A 25,563-nucleotide genomic window follows, 5' to 3' on the forward strand; every position below is an offset into this window, starting at 1 on the left:
CAACTACTGAAGCACACATGCCTAGAGCCCATGCTCCGCAACAAGAGAAGCCACTGCAATGAGAGGCCCACGCACTGCAACGAAGAGTGGCCCCCGCTTGCTGCAACTAGAGAAAGCCCGCACACAGCAACGAAGACTCAACGCAGCCAAAAATCAATAAATTAAGGAAAAAAAGAGAGAGAGGTTCACCAGACTGTATTATATGTATGCCAAGGTGTATTCATGAAGAGGAGAGAAAAATAGTTTCCTCCCAGGTGTCTGGGCAAAAGCTAGTTGCCCTTTTTGTTGTTTTTATCTATAATAACATACCCTAATGGTAAGAACCTACCTAGACACAGTGTTGTTTTTGTGAAGTTGGTAGAGAAAACCACATATCGCTAACTTTATATGTTTCTTGTTTGGCTTTTTTGTTAAGAGATGATGTTTAGTTTTTTGCTAAACTCTTAAGTTATGTTCAAAGAGAAGAAACAGTCGCTTAATTAATTGTATTTTTTGTTGTTGTTCTTTTTTGGAATCTGTTATAACCCAGTTGGACAGTCCTGAAAGAGATTTGAGTAATTGAGATTTTCCCTTGCTTCCAGTGGAAGGGAAATATTTCAATTTACTTGCTTTAGGCTATAAAATAGTTTGCTCTTCCTTTGCCCACAGCAAGAATTATGAACCTAAAGTCACAAAACAGATTCAGTATTAACTTTTTAAGTTTCCCCATATTTCCACCCTCATCAACTGTAAATAATGTGCCTGAATGTAAAATGGAAAAAGTTGAAAATTTCCACTTGTGCATTTTGAGCTTTTCAGAGGTATTATACACTCTGTATATAATAATAAAAGATACTGGGCCTTATACAGTGCTTTCTGTGTGAGGAACTCATATAAACACTAATGCATTGATCCTAACACAGTACTTGATTGTGACTTTAAAAGGTCATGAGTTACTGCTGTTACAAAAATTTTTTTTAAAGGTTGGAGGAGGAGCTGTAATTTACAAATATTGTTTGAAAGATATCTAGATAAAAGTTGATACAGGAAACTGAAAAATTAAAGTTATGGGGGATTTTTATTGTTTGTTAACTTTTCTTTTAGCCTACAGTAGATTTTTATCCCTTTATGTTTTTTTTTTTTCTTTTGTCTATGAATATACTTGAAGCCCGATTCCCTTCTTAAGACCAGAAGGCACAATTTACTTTTAAGCTTTTTTTCCTTCTCAGCCAAGAAGGCTTAAACCTGTGGAGGTTTCCTGAGTTTGTCATAACGTAGTAATACATTTTATTTGTTCTCAATTGGAGATCATCCTTCTAGTTTTCTTAGTTTAATATTTGTGGCATATAGTTGTTGATTTTGATGAACATAGTAGTCAAGTGGCTTAATCTTCAACTTTTTTGTGCCTTGTAGGTTTATTCTTCAATCCAAGGAGGCAATTCATAATCAGCTGTTAGAGAAACAGAAGATAGCAGAAGAAAAAATTAAAGAATTGGAAGTAAGTAAGTTTTGACTGAATACTGATAGTCGTAGTCGACTTTTAGGAAAAAAGTAATTATCGTGTCATATTAAATGAAAATGTATGCCTGCCAAGGTCATGTCACATTGTTTTCATTTTTTCTAATTGTGCTAGAGCTATGAAGCAGTCTTTTTATGGCAGTGTATAAGACCAGAAAAAAGACTAATCTCTTGAAACCTTAGGGAGTTTTGGAGAAGATAGGATACTGTTAACCTGAATGTATTTCTTCCATTGCCTTAAGTGAACACGTCTATTCTTAAAAAATATAATAAAATAAAAGCACAGTGTATATTTAAACACATTATGTTGTGGTAGATGGGCATGAGAGTAGGTAATGATAATAATAGTCAAAGGATCTAGTTATATGACTCTTTCACACATTGTAATTCTAGACAAGGACTGAGTATTAAGCTGTAACTAATTAACTATCTGAAGGATAGTGCTCCAGTGAGGAAAACTTTTTTTTTTTTTAAGCTAGGGAAAAAGATGATAGGTAAGAGTAATAATTTAGTAAATCTTCAGAAAATTGGAGTTTATTATTACCATTTCCTTATACATTAAAACCTCAGATGAAATAGTCTTCTTGGGCTTTGGTGAATGGTCTATCCTGTATATAGTAAAAGTTGGACAGGACAAAAAACTGGTTATTATTTTTTGGGACCAAGATTTCCTGAGATGGGGGTGGATACAGTGACTTCATAGGTCACTTTATCTGATTTCTTTGAATACTATTTGAGGCAGTGGTTCAGAATCTGACTCAGCCCTCTGCTGAATTGGTGAGACACCCCCTGTAGCCTTCAGGGGATTTCTCAGGGACACTGACTTGGCATGGCTGGGGCAAGCATGTAGTATCTTAGGTTACTTAGGCTTATTTTTGTTTGACTACCAATGAGAATTTAAACAAACTTGATAGTGGCTTTGTAGCTCAGAAAATGTATTATAAAACAAAACAAATAAGCAAACAAAAAAAAAAAGAAGAAAACTTATCCTGTAGTAACCAGGTTGTTATTATATCCTATTTTATCATTTTTGTCAGCCCAGCTCTTCTAGATTGAGTTTTCCAAACAAAAGTATCTTAAAAAAACTGAACGAAACTATTTCATGTAGATTACCAAAAAAAAAGTGTGTTTTTGCACTTGTTGGTAAATATATCTAAAAATTGTCCTGATGAATAAGTAGCAAGATGCAAAGTAACGTGTAAATAATTCTTTTTATGGAAGCAAACAAAAACCAAGATCTGTATATGAACATTGAAAATGATTTGTAGTTATATATATTAAATTAACACTGGTTACCCTAAAGGAATTAGATGGGACATGGGATGAAATTGTTTTTTTCTTATAACCTCTGTGTTGGATAAATTGTAACAAGTATGTGTTAACTTTTTTTTTTTAACATCTTTATTGGAGTATAATTGCTTTACAATGGTGTGTTTCTGCTGTATAACAAAGTGAATCAGCTATACATATACATATATCCCCATATCTCCTCCCTCTTGCATCTCCCTGTGTTAACTTTTATAATTTAAAAAAATCATCAAGGTAAAATTGCCACAGATGATGAGTTTAGCATACTATTCATTTCTGATGAATATTAGGAAATTCATCTTCCAAAAGTTTCCTGTCACGGAGTCTCTCAAATACTGGTAAGAGTATCCTGATATCTGTCAGGTAATAGAAGTAGATTAGCTAGCTTGTTGGTATTTGAAACGCTAATTAACAGCTACAAAAAACTAGCAGAGTTAAACTATAGCCTCTATCCTAGGAAGTTATTTTGTGTTTTTTGTTTTTAATCTTTCATCTTATACAATATTTATATTATAAAAATGATATAAGTATACTATAAAAAAGAAAAACAGTCAAAAAATAAAACAAATGATTAAACAAAAATAATGACTTTCTCCTCTTTCTGCATACCCTCAAAATGTCACTTTTACGGTTTGATGTGTATCATTACACTTTATAAAACTTTATTTTATAAACAAGTTCATACACACACATACACACTTTTTTTAAGTAAAGAGGAATTATGCTGTATATACTGTTTTTCATCATTTGACAATTTATCTTTCCATTTTAGTAATGTAAATCTAGTTTATATTCAGTTTCTTGTTTTCCATTTATCCTACCATTGTGGTTTCCTTATTACCTCAACATTCAATTATTGCATGATCCCTGCCTCTGCATGTAGTGTTCTCTCCAATACTGCCCTAACCTGTATTTTTAATAGTATCACCCACTACACACACTATTCTCTTCCCTGAAGCAATCCTATACTTTTTGACTGCCATACCTTTATAATTTTATTACTTCAGCCTGAAATGTATACACATGTGCACAGACCCACATGTGCATGCATGCACACATACATTGTTAGTTGCAGTGTTCAGATTTTCTGTTTCTTACTGATTTTTTTTCCTCCTTATTCAGTTAGTTATGAGAGAGATGTGTCAAATCTCCCTCTGTGATGATATTTATTAATTTCTCCTTAGTCTTTCAGTTTAGTGGGCAATGGTATTTAGAAACTACTATCTGGGTGCTGTAAATGCTCATTATTACTATATGCATAGTTGAGATGATATGTTTCATTTCGCTTTATATGTTTAGGGATTTCTCAGCTCTTTTAAAGATAGCATTCCATTGACTTCTGGCTTCCATTGTTGCTGTTGAGAAGTTATCAGTCCAATTTTTGTTCCTTTGTCTTTTCTCTGTGGCTACTTTTAATATTGTTTTGTCGTCTTTCATGCTTTGTAGTTTCTCTGGTATATGTTTAGGTGGGGATTTAGTCTTTTTGCTTTTTTTCTTAATCCTATCTGGGTTAAGTTGGGTTTTCTGAGTTTGAGGATTAGTGACTCATCAATTCTGGAAACTTTTTACTATCTCTGAATATTACTTCTTCACTGTTTTCTCTATTAAATGGTATTTCCCTCTGGAAGTTTTTTCTCACCTTTAAACCAGCTGCTTCCATCGTCTGCAGTAGCATCTTAACTGGTTTTTCCACCTCCAACTTTCTCTCTTCTAATCCTTTTAACATATCGAAGCTAGAATGACCTTCTAAAATGTTAAATCTGTCGTATTGTTCCTCTGTGTAAACCCCATCATTGTTCTTAGGGTAACATTCAAGCTTTTTAACATACCTTCAAGGCTGTTTATGAAATGACTCCTGTTTCTTTCTCTCATGTCCCTCATATCCTCTTCTTTCTCTTACACTGTATGCTCCAGACATGCAGAAATATTTTGTTTTTAGAACTTGCTGTGTTTTCTTTGTTTCTACTAGGTCTTTGCAAAAGTAATTCTCTCTGCCTGGGAACTTCCTCCTTCTGCTCTTACCACCTCTGTTAATCCTTAAGATCTTAGTTTAGGGCTACTTCTTCTGAGAAGCATTTTCTGATTCCTCAGTGTTAAATTAAGTGCTTTTCCCTTGTTCTCTCTAATTATTCTACTAGTTTCATAGCACAGTGTGAGGATTTGGGCACATAAACTATCATCAGTTGAAGTAATTACAAATATGGTTTCCTATTACTTGGGAAGCTTGATGCAGATTCAGAGCTCTAAATAGTTTTTCCCAAGGCCTCCCAGTTATTACTCTGCCTTTCAAATATACAGTCTCTTCTTCTGGGCCCTAGTATTTCTTGTCAGTCCAGCCTATTTCATCTTATTTAATTATCATTATCATTATTAATTTCTACCCTCAGATACCTTACAATTAAATTGAGGAGGCATAATTTATGCATAACTCTGCAGACATAGGCCAGGCTGTTTAATTTAGCACATTTTCATCTCTGATAAAGTAAGCTTTTTGGTTTGGGTCCAAAGTTCTAGTTTTTGACCAGAGCTATTAACTCAGCCCCACAGTGTGTGCCTACCCACCCCTACCAACAGTCTATATAAACGACGCTATGAATCAGTCTTTTCCATGACATAACATAGGTGCTAGTCTGATCTGAGAGCCCATCTTCATTAGTATTTTCTAGACTCCCTTTTATCCACCTCCATTCTTACTGTTTATGTTTGCCCTCTCCAGATTTTTTTCCCCAGTCCTACTTAACCTAGAATTTGTTTAGCTTTTGATAACTGTAGTATGCTGTGTCTACATTGTCAACCAGCCTGGTGTCCCACTTGTTGGCCCTTTTCTTCTTATGGAGCAGGGGTGGGGGTACTGTAATGCTGCTGTCATGTCCTCTTTTTTTTGGGCCGCGTGGTGCATCATGCGGGGTCTTAGTTCCCCGATGAGGGGTTGAACCTGCTCCTCCTGCAGTGGAGGCATGGAGTCCTAGCCACTGGACCACCAGGGAAGTCCCTGCCCTCATGTCTTCTTGATAAGGAGTTATATTACATACTAGAAGGGTAAAGACAAGTACCATCTTAACCTTGGGAAAATAGTCTGTCTTTTTCTTCTTAAAATTCCATATTTTACATTTTAATACCCCTATGTTGGCTTCTTCAGGCTGTAGTCACTTTCCTGGGTTTGACTAGGAAGTGTTTTCATAACAGACTCATAATGTGATAGTGTTATATAGATTTTTATCTTCCCTTTATAAAGATGGTTGATCAGGTTCTGGGAGGGAATGTCGCCATTTCTCCTAATGGCGATTAGCAGACCAATGATGCTAATCCGATTGAAGAGAAAAAATAAAATGACGGCTTTAGTATGATAGAGTAACCATGTTATTTATGTCATTGAGGGAATTCTCTAAAAAAAAAATAACTGATAATGAATAACTTTAAAGAAGATGGCTGAGTATATAATATGTAATACAGTGTATGTTGTTAGAAAATGCAAAATCGTACTTTTTAAAAATGACATGAGTATAATTGGGATTTGGAATTAGGACTTCATGAGTCTCATCTGTCTTTGTAAAAATAATTTTCTTTTTGAAATGTACAGCATTGCTACAAAAAGAGTATAGGTTTTTTTAAAGAAAATTCAACTTTAGGTAAAGTTGAGTTAAAACCTTATTGATAGATTGAAGAGATATGTATCTTCTAAAGAGTGAAAAATTCATCCTATATTTTTGCTCACTTTTTTAGAGGTAAAAAGAAAATAATTGTGGACTTCTTTTGCAGTTGCAAAAACTTAGATTCAGCATTCAGATGAGCTAGAGCTGAATTTTTGATGTCTTGCCTTTTGAATCTCAAGTATTTGGAATCCTTGAGATAAGCTTTCAGTGGTATATTTGAACACATTTTGACCACTATTCTCCTATGTTCTCTCTCATTGAATTACTGCTTCAGGCTCATCTGCCTTCAGTTTAAAATCCCCGTTATATTTTAGGCACATGCAAATACTGGTTGACCACTTTCCTTCCCCTCTTTCTCTGACGTGGTTACCACCCCTTCCACCACCCTGGTTAGCTCAGCAATGACACAATAAAAATAAGAATAAGGAAACCAGGACATTCTGGCCTACATAATGCCACTTCTGACGCAGAATGTTACAATCCCAGGGTTGTGAAATAGCCCTCCAGCCAATGCTATAAGTAAAATCTAAGAAACTGTGAAAGTCCTGACTCTTCCACAAAAACGGCTATTATGGTCAGACGGTAGTTCCTGAAACAAGTAGGAAGACTAGTGGCAAGAAAACGGATAGGAGGTGCCTGTGACACTCTGCAGTTGGCTGAGTTCTGAGACTCTGATGAGAAAATGTTTTGGAGTTTCCATGATTGAGGAGATTTTACTCTGCCTAATGAGGATCATTTTTTCCATAGCATGGGTAGGCACTGGTAGGCGCTTGGATGGATGTCCAGTTTTTGCCCTAAGTACCTCACTTTTGGGCTGGTACCTTTTTTTTTTTTTTAATTTATTTATCTATTTTGGCTGCATTGGGTCTTCGTTGCTGCGCGCGGGCTTTCTCTGGTTGCGGCGAGTGGGGACTACTCTTCATTGCAGTGCACGGGCTTCTCATTGTGGTGGCTTCTCTTGTTGCAGAGCACGGGCTCTAGGCGCGCTGGCTTCAGTAGTTGTGGCACGAGGGCTCAGTAGTTGTGGCTCGCGGGCTCTAGAGCGCGGGCTCAGTAGTTGTGGTGCATGGGCTTAGTTGCTCCACGGCTTGTGGGATCTTCCCGGACCAGGGCTCAAACCCGTGTCCCCTGCATTGGCAGGCAGATTCTTAACCACTGCACCACCAGGGAAGCCCTGGGCTAGTACCTTTGTGTATATGATGGGACACCCTCTTTGGACGTGATGTCAAGTGGACACTACTATATGATAAGCACTGATTCTTACTTGTGTTTTCAATGAAGAGAGAAGGGCAGGTGAGAGCAAAGCCAGTGGGAGAATGTTTTTTATATGTTAAACAAGAATCACACCCAATGGTTCATCTGCTTGCATAGCTCAAAGTTTAGAATCCATCAAAAAAAATTAGTCATTTATTTATTTTGTAGTGAAATATAGCATTTACAGAAATATGTGTTAAAATACATGTAGTTTAATCAATAATTATAAAGCAAACACTTGTTACAATCATCCAAACCAAGAAATCAAAAATTGGCAGGACACCAGAGCACCGCCCCCTACCTTTGTTTCTCCCTTCCATTCCTGCCTGCTCTCCCCCTCCCTCAGGTAACCCTAACTTTTAGATAATTATTTCCTTTCGTAAAAAATATAGTTTTACTACCTATGTATATATCCCTCAAGACAGTTTTTGAACTTTATATGAACAAAATCTGTCTCCATATTTTTTGCTTTGCTTCGCTTCTTCCTCAACATTGTGTTTGTGAAGTACATTCATGTTGAGATTGTGATTTGTTCATTTTCATTGCTATATGTATTCCATTATATAGTTGTGCCACAATTTATCTTTCCAGATAGCTCATTTTTACCCTTAAGAAGTCAAGATGTTCTCATGGAGCATTTGCACAGTTTATCTCTTAGCCTCTTGTTGAGGAGAGCTATTTTTCAGAGACATCTCCTGCTCCAACCCAGGAGAGTTTGAGTACTAGAGAGCAGTAAAGTATAAAATGTCTCTACTCTAAAAATTAGCTTGGTGATTTCCCACCTTCAGATATAACTAGATAGCTAACCAAATAGCTATCTAGTTAGTAGTAACTAGATAGCTAGGCACCTCTGAGTGTCTTAAAAACATTTTTTAAAAAAATAATTACAAGATTAGTAAATTAATCTCTTTTCTATGTTGTTTTGACTTTGGGAGTCTGGGGTAAAGTTTCTCTTATTGTTCCATATGTTGGGATTTCACATACGAATACTTATCTCTTTATAGAGTTCATTTGTATTGTCAACATTTATAAAAAAGGATGTTTGTTTTAAAATAGTTTTTAGTTATTTAAGACTTGTCTAAAAGAGCCTGATGGTTGGAAGGCTAGAGTTATAGTGAACTATATATATTCTCCATGTCCTGGTGTTTTAGGGCTTAATGTAGCTGTGTGATCCTCCTCTGTGACTTTCAGAGAAGAATGAGTCTGAATAAGTCCATATATGCTCTTTTTCTGGTTGAGTATTCTTTATTGGTTATTATCAATATTATCAGTATCTTGGTCAGTATATATGTGTTACGATTCAAGTGCTAATATTTGCCCAAATGTAAACTATCTATGATATATTTCATTTTCTCAGTAGAAATATTCAGGTCTGGTAAGAACTTAGATGTAAACAGTCCAAATAGACTTGCCCTTTATAGACAGCCTTTCTTATTTGTCTGTGAAATGCATATTACAGATGTTTTACACACACACTCCTTTGATTTGATCTGTTCACTGCTGTGTGTCTTCGTTTTGTGATTAAGATTTAAAAAAGGCTTTGCATTCCAGTTAGTCCAGAATTCAGCCTTTTGCATCTTGATTCAGTTATTCTTTTCTTCTAGGATACACTCCGGGGGTGGCCTGATTCCCCTCCTTGGAACACTTGTCTATAACCACACCAGAGTATCCCTTTGAATGCTTCAGAGGGTTGTTGACCTCAGCCTTCGCTGCTGTATGCTTTATATGGTCTGTACTTTTCTTTGTCTAACCATAAATATTTGTCCTTAGCCTCCGCCCTCCCATGCCTGAGAGTTCCTCCATTCATTTTCAGGCTGCTTAGTGAATTATTTCTTTTGATGAGTTAGAATTTGAACTTTATTTCGTGTTATTGCATGCCTCCCTGCCCTTTTAACTAGATGGTAAGGTGAAGTTAATCAGTATACTTTTCTTTACCCTAGATTCTTACTCTTATCAGTCTTTATATGACAGGTCTCTTTTAATCTGAAGTAATAGATGCCGGCCAGAAGAAATGAGTTGTTCAGTACTCAATGTGGAACAGGTCACACCTGTATTAATGAGCACACTGTAATTAATCAGCTCAAAAGAACAAGATTCAAGCTGATATTTGAACCATGAATAGAGATCTCAAAGTCTATTAGACTTACAGAAGAACATTCATTACCCTAAATTCCTAATTTAAATACTAAATTCCTAATTTAAATACCTTCTGTTGAGTTAGGAGTTCTGGATTCTAGCCCTTGCTGTACTCTAAGCCTCAGTGTCCTCATCTGTAAAACAAGAGGGTTGGATTAGAAGATATCTAGGGTCACTTCTATTAAGTTTATCATTATAACCTTGGTCTTTTTCTGAATTGCCACTTTAGGAGCAAAAATGTCCCCTTAAAATGAAAAGATGGAGGGAGGCAAACCAAAACAAAAAAACCCCAATTTCCTTTCTGTTTAGATCATTACCTTAATTTATTAATTGTAGTCCTATTTTTGCAGGTAAAATAAAACTAGTTGTCTGCCTACAGCTTTGCCAGCTAAAATGTAATATGAGGTGACAGCATCTTGTTTGATATCTTTGTAGTAGTTGCTTAAATAACTGAAATCAGAGATGTTTGTGTGATGGCTTAAAGGTAGTTTATATTAAGTATCACCTGTTTTAGAGATCCTTTTGGATAGAGCTGTGTAATAGCTTATTAACTCCACATGCATAAAGTAACATACTCAGGGAGACATCATTTTATCATTTGTAGTGCTTTATCCTATAGTGTCATGTAAAATACATGATACTTAGAATAGTGGCAAAAAAAATTCAGAAAATGTTGAAAAATTATTAAATTCCTTGAGTGTACATGGACATTTATTATAAGTGGTAAATTTTATAAAATGGGTTTTAATGAATTTTAGTTAATCTGCTGATGCAGATAGTTATACTGCTTAGGACTTTACCATTTTTATTTTACCATTTTATTCATTTTTCAAAGAATTTTTACTACATTATTTCATTTAAAAATAGTGTCTATGGTTGATGCTGTCTTGCTAATTATGATTTTCTCCCACCTCACTTTGTCTTGTTTTCAAACAAATCTCTCACCTGCCACCAGTATAATAAAAATATTTGAATTCCATCACTATTCATGAGGCCATTCTTTTGGGTACATAATTATCTTGCACTGGAATTTTTCCAAAATGGACACACATGCATTGTACTCCTAACTTTTGTGTAAAACACTTTAGTTCATTTTATTCTGCTTTTGTTTTTAAGAAAACACATGAGGGTGGAACAATACTCCAGGTCAGGAAGCATTATCAGTTTCCACTGATGTTTTATATGTGCTGTGTTTTTATATGAGACTCTAAAAGCTCAAACTCTGTGATGCTATAAAGACATGGAAAATGATTCTTTCTTAGGGTTGGAGGAAGTGATGACTAGTGTTTTTTTGCTGGTAGTATCTGATAATCCCCCCTCCCTTTAGCTATTCTAGGCATGTTTAGTTGTCAGGCGTTGTCGGACTAAATTGCTAAAAATAACAAATAAGGGGGAGGCTGTTCTAAGGCCAGCTCTTGCTACTGTCTGTAATCTGTTTAATTTAGTTCCTAAGGAGAAAGGGCAAAAGGAACATGGTGCCATTCTAATTGAATGGGTTTTTTGTTTAAAGTTGCTGACAAGTACATTGTTTGAGCTCTCTCTTTTCCCAAACCCCATAGGGCTCATGTACCCACATCCACTTGTAGTGGAGAGCCAGAGCTGGGGGTCTCAAAGAGCATCCTCTAATCAGTGGTTGTACTGGAGATTAACCAGGTGATTGTGGTCTTTTGCTTGAATTTAATGTGGCTTTTGACAGTGGAAATGTGCAGTTAGTTTGTGAGAGAGGGTGAGACAGAGAAGATGGTAGTTAAAATGGAGGAGTTATTGTGAGAATAAAGACATCTATTTAGTACTCTCTTCTGCCCTAACTCAGTGTTCCCAGAGAGTCAGGTTGTTTGATAAAATTAACCACACATGTGACTTCAGTATACCTGCATGTAATTTTAACCCCCATTTCCAGCATAAACCTCTATGTGGATTTGGCTCTTGACGTCCCTGCACCTTAACTTCTTCCTAATAATAGAAATAACTTTCTGTAAAATGGAGATAGCAGTCTAGTACTTGTTTGTAAAGCTGTTGAAGATCACTGAAGGGATGATTTAAATGTCCTTCCTATCCTCTGCTATGTATTTACCAGCGGTGGAGTGTGTGAAAACTGGGAGCAAATTTTCAGTTATATTTCTGGTGTTCTACATTCTGTGTCAACTCACCTGAAGGTTTACTGATTTTTATATTCTGAAGTTGCTTATTGATTTTTGTGTCTGAAGTCCTATCCAAAAATCCCTTTGTGTAATTCTTTTGGTGTTTTTTTTTGTTTGTTTTTTTGTTTTTTTGTTTTTTTGTCTGAGCCTGGCCACTTTAGCACCAAAGAAAAAAATGGATTGCTTTTATTAGAGATTCTTGGTAAGGAGTATCTTGGGAAAGCCTGTATTAATGAAGATCCTGGTATTTACCTAAAGCTTTGGAAATTGAGCAATTGGGCACTGCAGGCTTTGGGAATGCTTATTACTTTTAGGCATTTTTTAAGTCATCAACCTGCTTTACTCCCTAATTTAATGAAATACATAATCATTTTAACTGAACTAAAGGGTCTCAAATTATAATTTAGAGCACAGTCTTCAACAATATCTATGCTATATAGATGATGACGTCTTGTGATTCATGTGGAATGACATACATGGCAGCACTTAATATCTTTACAAGTAGCTCAAGATTGATATCATTTGTGGTTGAGTTTAATCGGCTCTAGAAATTTGTAAAAAAAAAAAAAAATTACTTTCCCTTTCTGGACTTCTGGGGTTCAAACTCAGAGGCTTCATTAATGCAAGCTCAGTGTCTTTCTCTCTTTAGAGAAGGTACGAGAGGGAAACAAGCTATAGGTGGTGATAGAAAACATAAGAGGAAGAAGGAGCTTCTGGTACTATAGTTGAAGCCTTAAAATGGATCAAGTTTTGAACTGAATTGTAAAATATCATTTGCCTTAATTTTTAAGTGTTGATGCTTTCAATATCAGAGGCTGAACTTTCCACTTAGAACTGATTTTTCCTTCCTTTGGGGGGACTAAACAATTCTAAGATTCATGATGTGAGGCTCTGGCCAATAATAATTGGCCAGAAGAAGTGTATGCATGTAAAAAAAAAAAAGATTATTAAATGTTTGCTGGGTGTCTTGATTATACAGAGTACTTTGGGGTTTTGACTAACTATGGAGGCTTTTTGTTCTTACCTTCAATCTTACACATTAAGGAACCTACAGTCTATTGTATTTACTATGTGCCATGCACTATTATAGGCAAAGACATAATTAGCAAAGGCCCTGATGGCCTGGAGCTTATATTCTGGAGAATGGGATGCGGAGACAGATAATAAACAAATAATATAATTGATAAATGCTAAAAATAAAAACAACACAGGGTAAAGAGAGAATGGTGAGAGTGTATAAGCTGTCTTATATAGTGTTGACAGGGAAGGTTTCTCTGATAAGGTGATATTTGAGAAGAGAGACCCGAAGGGAGTGAGCAAGCTATGTGTACATCTGGGAGAAGAGGGTTCCAAGCAGAGGGAACAGCAAGTATAAAAACCTGGGGGTGAGAGCATAATTGATGAGTTGGGAGAATAGCAAGGAGGCCAGTTTAGCTGGAGCTGAGTGATCAAGAATAGTAGGAGGTGAAATCAGAGAAGTATCAGGGAATAGATTATGTAGGGCTTTGTAGGCCATATTAAGGATTTTGGATTATGGTCTGAAGTTGGGAGTTTGGGGAGGGTTTCGAACAGAGGAATGACGTGATCTGATTTACATTTTAAAAGGACCATTCTGGCTGCTTTGGTGAGAATAGATTATGGAGGGCAAGGGTGGAAGGAAGGAGACTTGTTAGGAGGATGTTGCATTATATCTAGGCGGGAGATTGATGTTGGCTTGCACCAGGGTGGTGGCAGCGGAGGTGATCAGAATCTGGATATATTCTAAGGTAGAGCTAAGACAATTGGGTGTAGGGATGAAAGCGAGGACTCAAAGTTTTGAACCTGTTATGAAGGAATCATACCTCCTTCCTCCCACATATATCATTCACTCAGCTGTTGGAGAGATTTGGAATGGGTTCATGAGAGAGGAGGCATTTTAGCTGGGCCTTGAAGATCAGTTAGAATTTTGCTACATAGGGTTGGGGCAGAGGAGAGAGCATTTCAAATCAAAGAAATACTATGGACAGAAGTCTGGAAGTAGAGTGGTGGAATGAAGGGTTAAAGTGAGAAATGAGGCTGGAAAGGCCTAAGGGAAACAAGTTAAGGGTAAAATGAATGAAATCAGCATTGTTTCTACTTACTTTGTATAAGTACTCCTTGTTCTGGGCAAGTAGTTATTCCCAGTGCAATGCTGTTCATTCACTGTGGTTTCCACATAGCATTCCATGTGTGATGGGCTCCACAGAGATTCCAAATGTTTATGAGAACATATGTACTATTGATAATTCATAGATCAGTGTTTCCTAATCAGTTTTCAAGTTTCAAAAGTAATTTTAAATGCAAATTGAAAGTTTGGTTTGGGCCTTGTTATCTTTGAGGTGCTATTAGATACCCAAGTAGAGATGTTGAATAGACAGTTGCAAATATGAATCCGGAACTCCAGGCTAATGAAATAAGATTGAGAATTGTCTATAAATTGTCAGTTTATAGGTGGCATTTAAAGTCATAGGACTGGATTAGATCAGCTAAGGAGAAAAGGTAGGTACAGGAGGTATAAACAAGGTTCACAGACTGAGCCAGGGGCACTGCAGCAGGATGTAAAAGCTCTTTACAGAGGTGTGGATAGTGTGCAGTGTGAGTCCAGAGAACTGAGTGAACACCCACATGGGCAAGCCTCTGCTGTGAAGGGGCCAAGCTGAAGGGATGGGACCAACTTCCTCCATGGTTAGGGGGCTGTGCAGGCCCTTGGTTTTGTGTTGACAGCAGGGGCTGTCAGCTCAGTTAGACCTAAGTTTCAAGTGCTTTGTGGCTTTCTCTTATTAGCACTGACCTGGAGCTAGGGAGGCCTGGTCTGCGGAGGGAAGGTTTGCTTTCCCTGAGGAGGGATTGCAGAATATAGAGACTGACATCAAGTTAATCTCAGAGCTGAGCATGCTGTCTGGGGGAACTACACCGTAGGGAGTAGTTCAACATAGTTCATTTAAAGCACAGGAGATTAGAAACCCTGCTGTGTATCTGTGGTTTCTTGAGTAAAATTTGAGGGAGGGGGTACTTAATGGGTAGAAGCCAACATGCCTACTAGAGTTGAAGGTTAAAAGTTCCCTAAAAGGGGCTTCCCTGGTGGCACAGTGGTTGAGAATCTGCCTGCCAATGCAGGAGACACGGGTTCGAGCCCTGGTGTGGGAAGATCCCACATGCCGCGGAGCAACTGGGCCCGTGAGCCACAATTACTGAGCCTGCACATCTGGAGCCCATGCTCCGCAACAAGAGAGGCCGCGATAGTGAGAGGCCCGCGCACTGCGATGAAGAGTGGCCCCCGCTTGCCACAACTAGAGAAAGCCCTCGCACAGAAACGAAGACCCAACACAGCCAAAAATAAATAAATTAATTAATTAATTAAAAAAAAAAAAAAGTTCCCTAAAAGAATTTTATAATAACTAGTACTTTTCACGGTTCCTTGTATACACTCACACATATGCATATACAAACATACTTTCCTACCCTCTTTCAGTATATACTAAGAAAAGCTTCAACTTTTAGAATATTGTTTGAGTTCATCTTACAAATTCTTAGCAAGTAATTGGTACTGCTTTTCTTTGCTCTGATATGCATAGCATAATGCCTTCGCATAATTATTAAGAATATGAGCTCTGGAATCAAATGAATATGAATCTGAACTCTGACTCTGCCACGTACTACCACCTTGGGTAAATTACTTAGTGTCTCCAAGCCTAAATATACTCTTCTGTAAAACAGCAGCAACAGCAGGGTTGATGGATGGGGACAATAAATAACCCTTTTATTTCCTGCTTAAGTATGGAATCAACTGAAAGGCAAATCTATATGAAAATTTTAAATGTATTTTACATTTATAACTGATAAAGCTTAGGTTGAAGGATGTGGCTTAGGTGTGCAGCAGTAATAATGGTTTCTAATACTGATCCAGAATTAAGCATACAAATTTAGATGTAGCTACCCAGCAAATCTTTGGAAGTGTGGGACAACCACAGGTCTATCTCTGCAGAGGCAGGCAGAGCATATCTGTCAAACTTATGAGGAAAATGTGTACCTTCTGCAAGCAGGCAGATCCTGGCAGAGCGGAAGGAGTTGAGCCATAATTGCTTTTTCCAAACACACCAATAGGAAAAGCTAGTAGTCTTCCTGAGAGTAGATTGAAGAGGCCAGGACTGATAGCTGATGAAAACTGGAGGTGAAGAGGATCAGCATGTCTCCCTTCTTACAAAAAGTACCTACCCCATAACATAATACATGTAAATCACTTGAGACTGAGCCTGGCACACAGTAAATACTCGGTAAATGCAGGATTTTTTTACTTGCATATTATGGATGCTTAGTAACTACTGATTGAGCATATTGCCACCATGTACTTATAAGATAAAGGTTTCTTTTTAACTGGGAAAAAAATAAAGATACACAAACGTACAAAGCTAATTTAACAAACACCTGTGTACTCACCACCCAGAACTAACAAATGTTAGAATACTGTAATATATATTTTTGTTTGTTTTTTACAAAAATAAAACCATGCTAATGAAATTGAAGTCTCCTTTGTAACTTGCCTCCTGGCTCCACGTTAGTCTCATTCCCACTCACCAGAAGAAATCTATCAGGTATTAGGTATATCTTTCCAATCCATGTTTTATAACATCTCATTTTCAACAGATGATATCATAGTGTTCATGTCTTTCAATAACTTGCTTTTTTTGTATGTGTGTGCTCTACCCACACTAATAAATATATGTAGTTTACTCAGTTTAACTACTGTAGGGTATTCCATAAGAACATGTAACATCAAAGGACCCATTGTTGATAGCTTTAATGTATAGCATGTAAAAGTGGCCAAAAGGCCTGATGACTCCTTCCATATGCAGCATAAATATAGACATTGGTAAGACTAGTCAGTGGGCTCAAGGATGCAAGCGCCAGTAGGTTGGTGCACTTAATAACATCTGCTGCTCTCATTTCCTCATAGCCATGGATTCTGTGGTGAAGCCAATCTCTTAAACTAGGTGGCCTCTGCCCATGTGTTAGAAATGGAGATCATGTGTCCTTCACAGAGCCAGAACCAGAATTAGTCAGAAAGAGAGGGAGATTTGAGTGGGAACCCAGGATTCTAGATTCCAACCACTTTATCATTCACTTTTACTCAGAAAGAAATGAGGATTCCTATGCCATGGTTGGATACTCCCAGTAGCTAGTTCTAATATTAGTGGTCCTTTTCTTATAAAATGATAAACCCCTAAACACCAACTTTTTGAGTAAAGAGGTTAAGTGGCTTCTAAGTGGCCTAGCAGCTAGAAATTGAAGAAGGGGCAAAAGGAAAACCACCCTTTGAATCATGTTTGCAAAGAGAAGTGTGCCAAGTGCTCTTTTATTACTCCAGTGTCATTATAAATTTAATTGGTGTTATGTCAGCTACTTAGATCAGAGCTAATAGCATATTAAACTATTTGTTTGTACCAGTTCCATGGTAACCTGGGTGGATGTGGAGTTGGGACAAGGGGCAGCTGTGACGCCTGGTCTATAGAGTGATTTCATCATGCTGTGAGCCCCTTATCACCCTGGATGGAGAAGTGCCACTGGGTAATGTGACCTGACTTCTCAGTGCCCCTCAGAACACTCAGAGCTATGAGCAAAGGCCCTGGGCTGCTTGTCTGACCTAGAGGTTTAGCCTAGAGTTAGAGAACAGTGATTTCTTGGTGATACCGACAGGTGTAACTATGAGTTTTCCTTTTCTCTTTCTTAGTAAAAAGAAAGCTGAGGTCTTTTGAAAGCTTTATAAAATAACCCTTTGATATTAGAGTATGTTTATAGTTCTCCAATTCTACCCTCTGATGACCTATACAAATCAGCAGAGGAGGTGCCGATGAGTCATGCATCTGTGCTTTTAGTGGCTTTGAGCTTTTACTTGTTTTCACTGTCTCCAGGTCCTTTTATGGGTTTCCGGTTGCCATATCTCTATTTTTTTAGTTGTATAAATAAATTACTTGATTGGAAAGTAGTAATGTGATCACATAGAAGTTTCCTTGCCTTTGTTTGTCCATTGGCTCTCCCAGAGTACCTTATTAACTCATTAAATGTTAATGCTTCTGCTGATAACATTAAAGTTAATTTTCAGAAATTAGTACGTCAGTTTATTTTATCCTGGCTGGTTTGTGTATGTGTTACTCTCAGTCTTTGGGTGGAGTAAAGACTAATTTGCTCTGAAAATAATTCATTAGGAGCTTGCCGTGTCATGCTTGTTTTTAAACACAACCATCATTACTGTCTAATTCTAAAACATATTCATTACCAACCGTGCCCCCCCCCACCCAAAGAAACCCCTTACCCATTAAGCATTTGCTGTACATTTCCCCTTCCTGGTAACCATTCATCTGTTTTCTGTCTATAAGATTTGCCTGTTCTGGATATTCATATAAATAGGTCATACAGCATGTGGCTTTTTGTGTCTAGCTTCTTTCACTTAGCTTAGTGTTTTCAAGGTTCATCAATGTTGTAGCATGTATCAATTCTTCATTCCTTTTATGTCTGAATAATATTCAGTTATATGGATATACCACATTTTGTTTATCTACTCATCAGTTGATGGACATTTGGGTTGTTTCTACTTTTGGGCTGTTATGAGTAATGCTATCAACATTCACCAGTTTTTGTTACTACACCTGTTTTCATTTCTCTTACTTGGGTATATACCTAAGAGTGGAATTGCTGGGTCATATGATAATTTTGTCTTTTTAATTTCTTGAGTAACTGCCAAACTGTTTTCCATAGCAGCTGTATCATTTTACGTTTCCCACCATCAGTATATGGGGGTTCTGATTTCTCCATGTCTTTGTTAACACGTATTTTCCATTTTTGATTATAGCCATCTTAGTGGGTGTAAAGTATCAATAGTATCTCATTGTGGTTTTTATTTGCATTTCCCCAGTGAGTAATGATGTTGAACATATTTTCATGTGCTTATTGGCCATTAGTATATCTTCTTTGGAGAAATGTCTGTTTGAGGGTCCTTTGCTCATTATTTAATTGGGTTGTGTATTTTTTTGTTGTCGAGTTATAAGAAAATAGAATTTCTTGGACTTGCTTGGAGCAGAGAGTAGGATCAGACTGACTTCAGGCTTTTGCCATACATACTTGCATGTTAGTCTTGCTGCCACAGGTGAGTCAGTTACACCTTCACTTCCAAGAATGCAAGGTGTTGCCCTTACTTCCGCTCTCAGAAGGCACACCTTTATTCACCTACCCCTTTACCATGCCTACAGGCCAAACTCCATAGTAAACACTGTTGATTTGATCCTCTTGCTCTTCTTGTAAGATTAGAGTAAAGACAACTGAAATAGTAAAACTTGTTTTATTTGCTCATTTGGAAGACTTGTAGAGTTTTAATAGTCCTATTGATAGATACTTGGCTTTCTGACCCTGGAGAACCAGAAGTGAAGCAGTGTATATGAGGAAATGTCTTGCTTTTGTAAAATTTGTTTTCATGAGACTTCTTTATTATGTACTGGGTACATTTATTTCTCATATATGATGGAACTTAGAATAGTGTCCTATGAGGGCTATAATTTTTAGGGTTTTTTGGTTTGTTTTAGAAAGGAATCAAAGACCTCAGGGTTGTGATATTGGTAGTGGTCTTTGTGCATCCTTTTTCTGATCTCTTTTACACAGATCCTGAATCAAATACTTGTCATGTTTAGTATACTGTTAATAGATTTATACAACACACAGTTCTCAGTTGTGGCATTGTGTGGTCTCTGAAGGACATTTTTTTTGCATCTTTATTTCCTGACTATAGCATTTCAGCCCTTCTCATAATTTCCTTGAGCGTAATTATACTGATATTTCTACAGCCTTTGTGTTGGATCTGTACAAAGCCCAGTGTCTCCTTTGAAGTTAGGAGGTGAAATTATTTATCCTGACACTACAGTACACATACTCTTAGGGCTCATCTGTGACAATTAAAATATTGGGTAGTTTTCCTTCATGAAGTTTTAGGGTCAGGTCTCAAAGAGCTATAGACTTTTTATTTTTATTTTTTTGGCTGCACCACGTGGCTTGTGGGATCTTAGTTCCCCGACTAGGGATTGAACCCAGGCCCTCAGCAGTGAGAGCTTGTGGAGTCCTAACCACTGGACCACCAGGGAATTCCCTAGACTTTTTAAAGTTGGAAGGTATCCTAGAGGCCACTTGATGGAGCACTCCCCTCCCCTGCCCCCAACCATTTCGGACATGTTTTTGTCGTGGTTCCTACTTGAACACATCCAGTGATTTCTAGTCATCTCATCCTTTTTCCTGAACTACTCTTCTTTTGGTTTCTATGACACAGTGTCCCTCCTTTTTAGTGTTACTTGCTGGTTCTTCCTCTTCCTTTCATTCTTACTAAATGTTGACTTTTATAAGGCTAAGTCCTCTTATTCTGAGTTCCTTCTCTAGGAATTTCATTCTCATGGCTTCAAGTACTACCTATATGTAAAATTGTATCTCTAGCCCAGACTTCTTCTGTGAACTTCAGACCCAATCTGTTTTTTTTTTTTTAATATCTTTATTGGAGTATAGTTGCTTTACAATGGTGTGTTAGTTTCTGCCCCAATCTGTTTCTCTTCTCACGTCTCACTTGGATGTTTCATAGGTACCTTAAACTCAATGTGTCTAAAACTAAACTTATCATCTTTTTTTCCAAACCTGGTCCTCTTGGGAGGTATTCTTGACACCCCCCGCTCCTAACTTCTGATAAATAATGAAGGTTATGGTGAAGGACTTGGTGAAGTCCTCTTGTTGATTTTTTTCTTGAATATTTCTTGAATCTATTCTTCTCTAGCTCCATTGCCACCACTAAGATACTGTCCTCTCTTTCCAGGATTATTGCAATGGCTTCCTAGTAGGTTTCTCAACATTCCCACTTGTATTCTCTAACCCAGTGCTTCCCAACCCTTTTTACATCACAGCACCCAGAGGAGTATTTGCATGATTCACTGGGGTAAGTGGACAAAGGGTGCTCAAGGGGGAGGCAACTGCCCAGGGGGGCTTTGGCTGCCCTGAATGCACCCGGCCACTCTAGGGACTAAAAGGATCAATATCTTGGACACATCTATTACCCATTCATGACTGACTGGGCTTTCTGCAGGAAGCTCTGCTCTAACTCATTCTCTGTGTTGCAGCCAGAGTAATTTTTTATTTTCAATGGAAATTTGACGTTTTTGTTTCTCCCGCTTAAGACCTTGTGGCTTTTCATCATCTTTAAGATAAATACCAAATTTTTAATATGGCTTGTGACCCTGTATGATCTGACTCAGTCTCACCAGCCTCATCCTTCTATATTATCTATCCCTCCCTGCCCCACCCCGCACTTCAGTACTTCAGCCTCACTGGCTGTCATTTAGTTAGTTCCCAAACATGTCTTGCTTCATTTGACCTTTGCTCTTGCTGCTCCATTTGCCTGGAATTGCTCTTTCCCCATGCTAACCTCTCCACTTTATTAATTCCTACTCATCCTTCAGAGCTTGTTCAAAAGTGCTTCTGTGATTTCCTTGATTATACCAGGTGTTTCCTCTATTAGACACTGTGCTTTTCCCTTGGAGCCCTTATTGCAGTGGTAGTTAAATGTCTATGTGCCCTGCAACAGCGTAATCTCTGTGAATAAGTGTTTGACTTGTTCACTGCCCTAATCCCAGTGCTCTTTGGGTCTAACATATATTGAGTGCTCAATAAATGCTGGTTAAATTAATTATGTCAGTTCTTGGTACTGAGGATGAAGCTTTAATCAAGTCAGAGAAGATTCCCTACTGTTATGGAACTTACATTCAGATACAGACAATAAAGATATAAGCAAGAAAATATCATGTAGTAAAGGTGATATTTTAGAGAGTTATTGGGGAGGCCTCTCTGAAAAGGTGAAATTTCAGCTAAGATCTGAATGAAAAGCAGCAGCTAGCGACTTAAAAGTATCCAAAGGAAGAACATTCCAGGTGGAAGGCACAGATGATGCAAATGTCTTATGGTTGGAAAAAGTTTGGTGGAATTGTTTAAGCAAGTGAAAAGGGGAAGAGTCATAATAAGGTTGGAGTGGTTGGCAGGGACCAGATCATGTAGGGCCTTATTGCCCAGGTTAAGGAGTTTGGATTTTATTCGAAGTGTCATGGGAAGACTTTCAAGGGTTTTGAGCAGAAAGTAACCTGAATTACATGTTAAAATATCCATGACAAACATCCAGGCGAGGATGATGGAGGCTTGGACTAGGATGGTAGCAGTGGAGCTGGATAGAAAGAAGAGGATGGTTTCCGGATATATTTGGAAGTAAGTTAAGACTGATGGGTGGCTGCGGGGGGCTATTGGGTTCGAGGAAAAGAGAAGAATCAGGGATGGCTTCTGTTGGCTTTTGTATTTTTTTGTCTCTGTGGTTTTTAAATTGAGCAAGTGGATGACTGCCATTCACTGAGATGGAGAAGACTGGGAGGGTGTGGGGTGACTATAAATCAATTGTGCTTGTTTTAGACATGTTAAGTTTGGGTTTGACAACCAGGAAAATATGTTTTATAAGCAATTTGATGTGTAAATCTGGAATTAAGGGGAGGTCTAGGTTGGAGATGTAAATTTGCAAGTCATAATGATGTTTAAAGCTATGAGACTAGATGAGGGTTTCTAAGAGAGAGTGATGGAGAGAAGTTAAGGACAGCTTTCCAGAAAATGTCAACATTTTGAAGTTGAGCAGAGGAGGAGTAGTCAGCAAAAGAGAACTTAGAAGGGGTAGCCAGTAATGTAGGAAGAAAATAAGAGTGTGGAATCATGAAAGCTAAGAGAGGAAAGTATTTCAAGAATTGTGTTGAATGCTGTTGATGAGTAAGAACGGGTTGAGTAAGAAGAGAACAGAGAGTAACCACTGCTTTGGGCAACATAGAGATCGTTGGTGACCTGGACTACAGTAAGTTCAATAGGGTAGATGGGAAGCATGATTGGAGAGGTTTGAGGAGATAATGGGAGGTAAGGAAGTGGAGGCAACTACTAAACAATTGGTTCAAGAGGTTTTGCAAGAAGGGGAGGAGAGAAAGGAGGCAGTACCTACAGGGGAATGTGAGGACAAGAAAGGTGTTTTTTTTGTGTGTGTATGTGACTTGCCTTACCAAGAAGGATCTTGCAGAGAAAGAGACGTTGACGATCAGGAAGAAAGAAAAAGGATAACTGTGGGAGTGAAATTTTTGAGAAGGGGATGGATTCAGCACCCAAGTGGAAGGGTTGTGTTTCTGCTTCTATCAAAACACAACCCCTCTATCCATTTTAACACGAGGAAAGGAGAGAGTATATGTATAGGTGTAGGTCAGGTGGTAGATTTGGTAGTGGAAAGAGATAATTCTCATCAGATTGCTGCTATTTTCTCAGCTGGGAATGAGAGGGGAGGAGAGAGTATAGGAGATTTGAGGAGACAAGATGAAGTATGAAATAGTTGCTTTGGAGAGCAGAGAATTTTTTTAAATTAATTTATTTTTGGCTGCATTGGGCCTTTGTTGCTGCACGCAGGCTTTCTCTAGTTGTGGCGAGCGGGAGCTACTCTTCGTTGCTGTGCGTGGGCTTCTCATTGTGGTGGCTTCTCTTGTTGCGGAGCACGGGCTCTAGGCATGCGGGCTTCAGTAGTTGCGGCGCACGGGCTCTAGAGTGCAGGCTCAGTAGTTGTGGCTTACAGGCTTAGTTGCTCCGTGGCATGTGGGATCTTCCCGGACCAGGGCTCGAACCTGTGTCCCCTGCATTGGCAGGGGGAGTCTTAACCACTGTGCCACCAGGGAAGCCCTGGAGAGCAGAGAATTTAATATATTAAGAAAATTTAATAGAATTTCTGGACACTGGTGAGTGCCTATTTGAGATTCATAGTTCTGAATTTAAAGTAAAACCATGCAGCACACTTAAGTGTTTTTCTCCAGCAACATTCAGCTATTTGGGTACAAACATGGAGTAGGTAGATGGTTGAGTTTAGCTTGGGTTGGTATTTTGCCAGGGAAGTGCAACAGAGGGAGAGAGGGGCAAAAGGGAGTTCAGAGGGGAATAAATATAAATGATGGACTGTGGAAGCTGAGCTGGGTGGGAGGGGAGAAGGTCATGGAAGCAGAATGAATAATGAAAAACTTGTTGAGTGATGTGGTTGAAGAAGTGCTGGAGGGAGAGTTACCAGATCGAAACGACCTGGAAAAATAGGAAGTAGTGGCGGTGAAATTGAAATTCTGGAGGTGGTGCAGTTACTGGTGTTGTCAAATCTCTAGGCTATGAACGCGGGCTGGGTGGCTCAGGTGGGGTAAAGTGAAAATTGTGAGGGGAGAGAAGGTCATGGTATTGGATGGATCATCTCCATTCTTGCTGAAGTCACCTCAAGTGGTGCAGCAGTGGTGGAGAGAAGACAGTGAGCCTCCGATGAATGAGGGGCAGTACCCAGGATATTGGTAGATTGGGAGATTGCAGCAGCGAGGAAGGGAGAAGAGGATGGCACACCATGATGCTACAAACTTCAAGAACCAGGGTTTTTGGAGGAAAAAAAGAGGAGAGATGGTTTGGCAGTAGGCTTGAATGAATGAATGGAACGATGCATGGATGGAAATTTATGCTTTCATTAGGCAACTTGCATGGAAAGTTAAAATCCCTACGTGCTAGATTCAGTTCTACCTTTTAAGGCTCCCTCTTTTTTCAGAAGAGAGGTTGCCAAACTGTAGCCTGCTGACCAGATCTGGCTCTCTTGTTTTTTTTTTTTTTTTAGAACACAGCTATGCCCATTTGTTTGCACGTTTCTTGTGTTGCTTTTGCAGTATAGTGGCAGAATTGAGTAGTTGTGACAGAGACAACCCCACAAAGCCTAAAATATTTACTATCTGGCCCTTTATAGAAGAATTTTGCTGACTTCCACTTTTGAAGATTCTCAAACTTCAGTTTGCATCAGAATCACCTGGAGAGCTTGTGAAAACAGATTGCCAAGCTCCACCCCTAGAGTTTCTGATTCAGTAGGTCTGGGTTGGGGCCCAAGAACGTGCATTTCTAACAAGTTCCCCAGTGTTGCTGGTGCTGCTGGTCTGGGGACCATACTTTAAGAGCCATTGTTTTAGATATTTAAGTTAGTGATTGGGTTCCTTCTCCCCTTAATATTCTTTGAGCCAAATGTCCCTACCTACATCAGCTGTTTATCACTTGACATGATTATTGGCTTATCGTTTTAAGCTCGGTGCCTATAAATATAATGATTCTTTGGCTGAAGCCTGATCTCTGCCATATGCATTGGAACAGTTGCCTCTCCTTGCTCTTCATTTACCTGTGAGCTTGTTTTCTTTCTTTCTCAGATTGTCTGATGTACTGGTCTTTCTCTGGGACTTAAATGAAGCTTATGTGTTAGGGAGGGCAATAGTAGATAGAGATCACATAAACTTTAGGTGGACTAAAAGGCTAAACACTATCATTTGGAAGAAATAAGAATCCACCCTCTGCCCCCACCACCACCACTTGGTATACCTCTGCTGTAAGGTACTTGAGTAGAGCAGAGGTTTATCTTGGGTACATTGAGCCATGTGATCATAGGTGGGATTTGGGAGTCTGACCCCATACGGTAG

At 38.3% G+C, this 25,563-nt stretch overlaps 1 protein-coding gene across 1 annotated transcript in view; it reads left to right on the forward strand.

Moving 5' to 3' along the window:
* PFDN1 (prefoldin subunit 1) overlaps positions 1-25,563 on the forward strand; it is a 62,066-nt gene that overhangs the window by 30,519 nt on the left and 5,984 nt on the right. The window contains exon 3 of the mRNA XM_082454333.1: positions 1,393-1,477. Within this exon, the coding sequence (XP_082310459.1) occupies positions 1,393-1,477 (85 nt within the window). The remainder of the gene's footprint in view (positions 1-1,392; positions 1,478-25,563) is intronic.

This window comes from Balaenoptera physalus (assembly GCF_965194825.1).
Source record: "Balaenoptera physalus genome assembly, chromosome: 3".
Classification (NCBI taxonomy): Eukaryota; Metazoa; Chordata; class Mammalia; order Artiodactyla; family Balaenopteridae; genus Balaenoptera; species Balaenoptera physalus.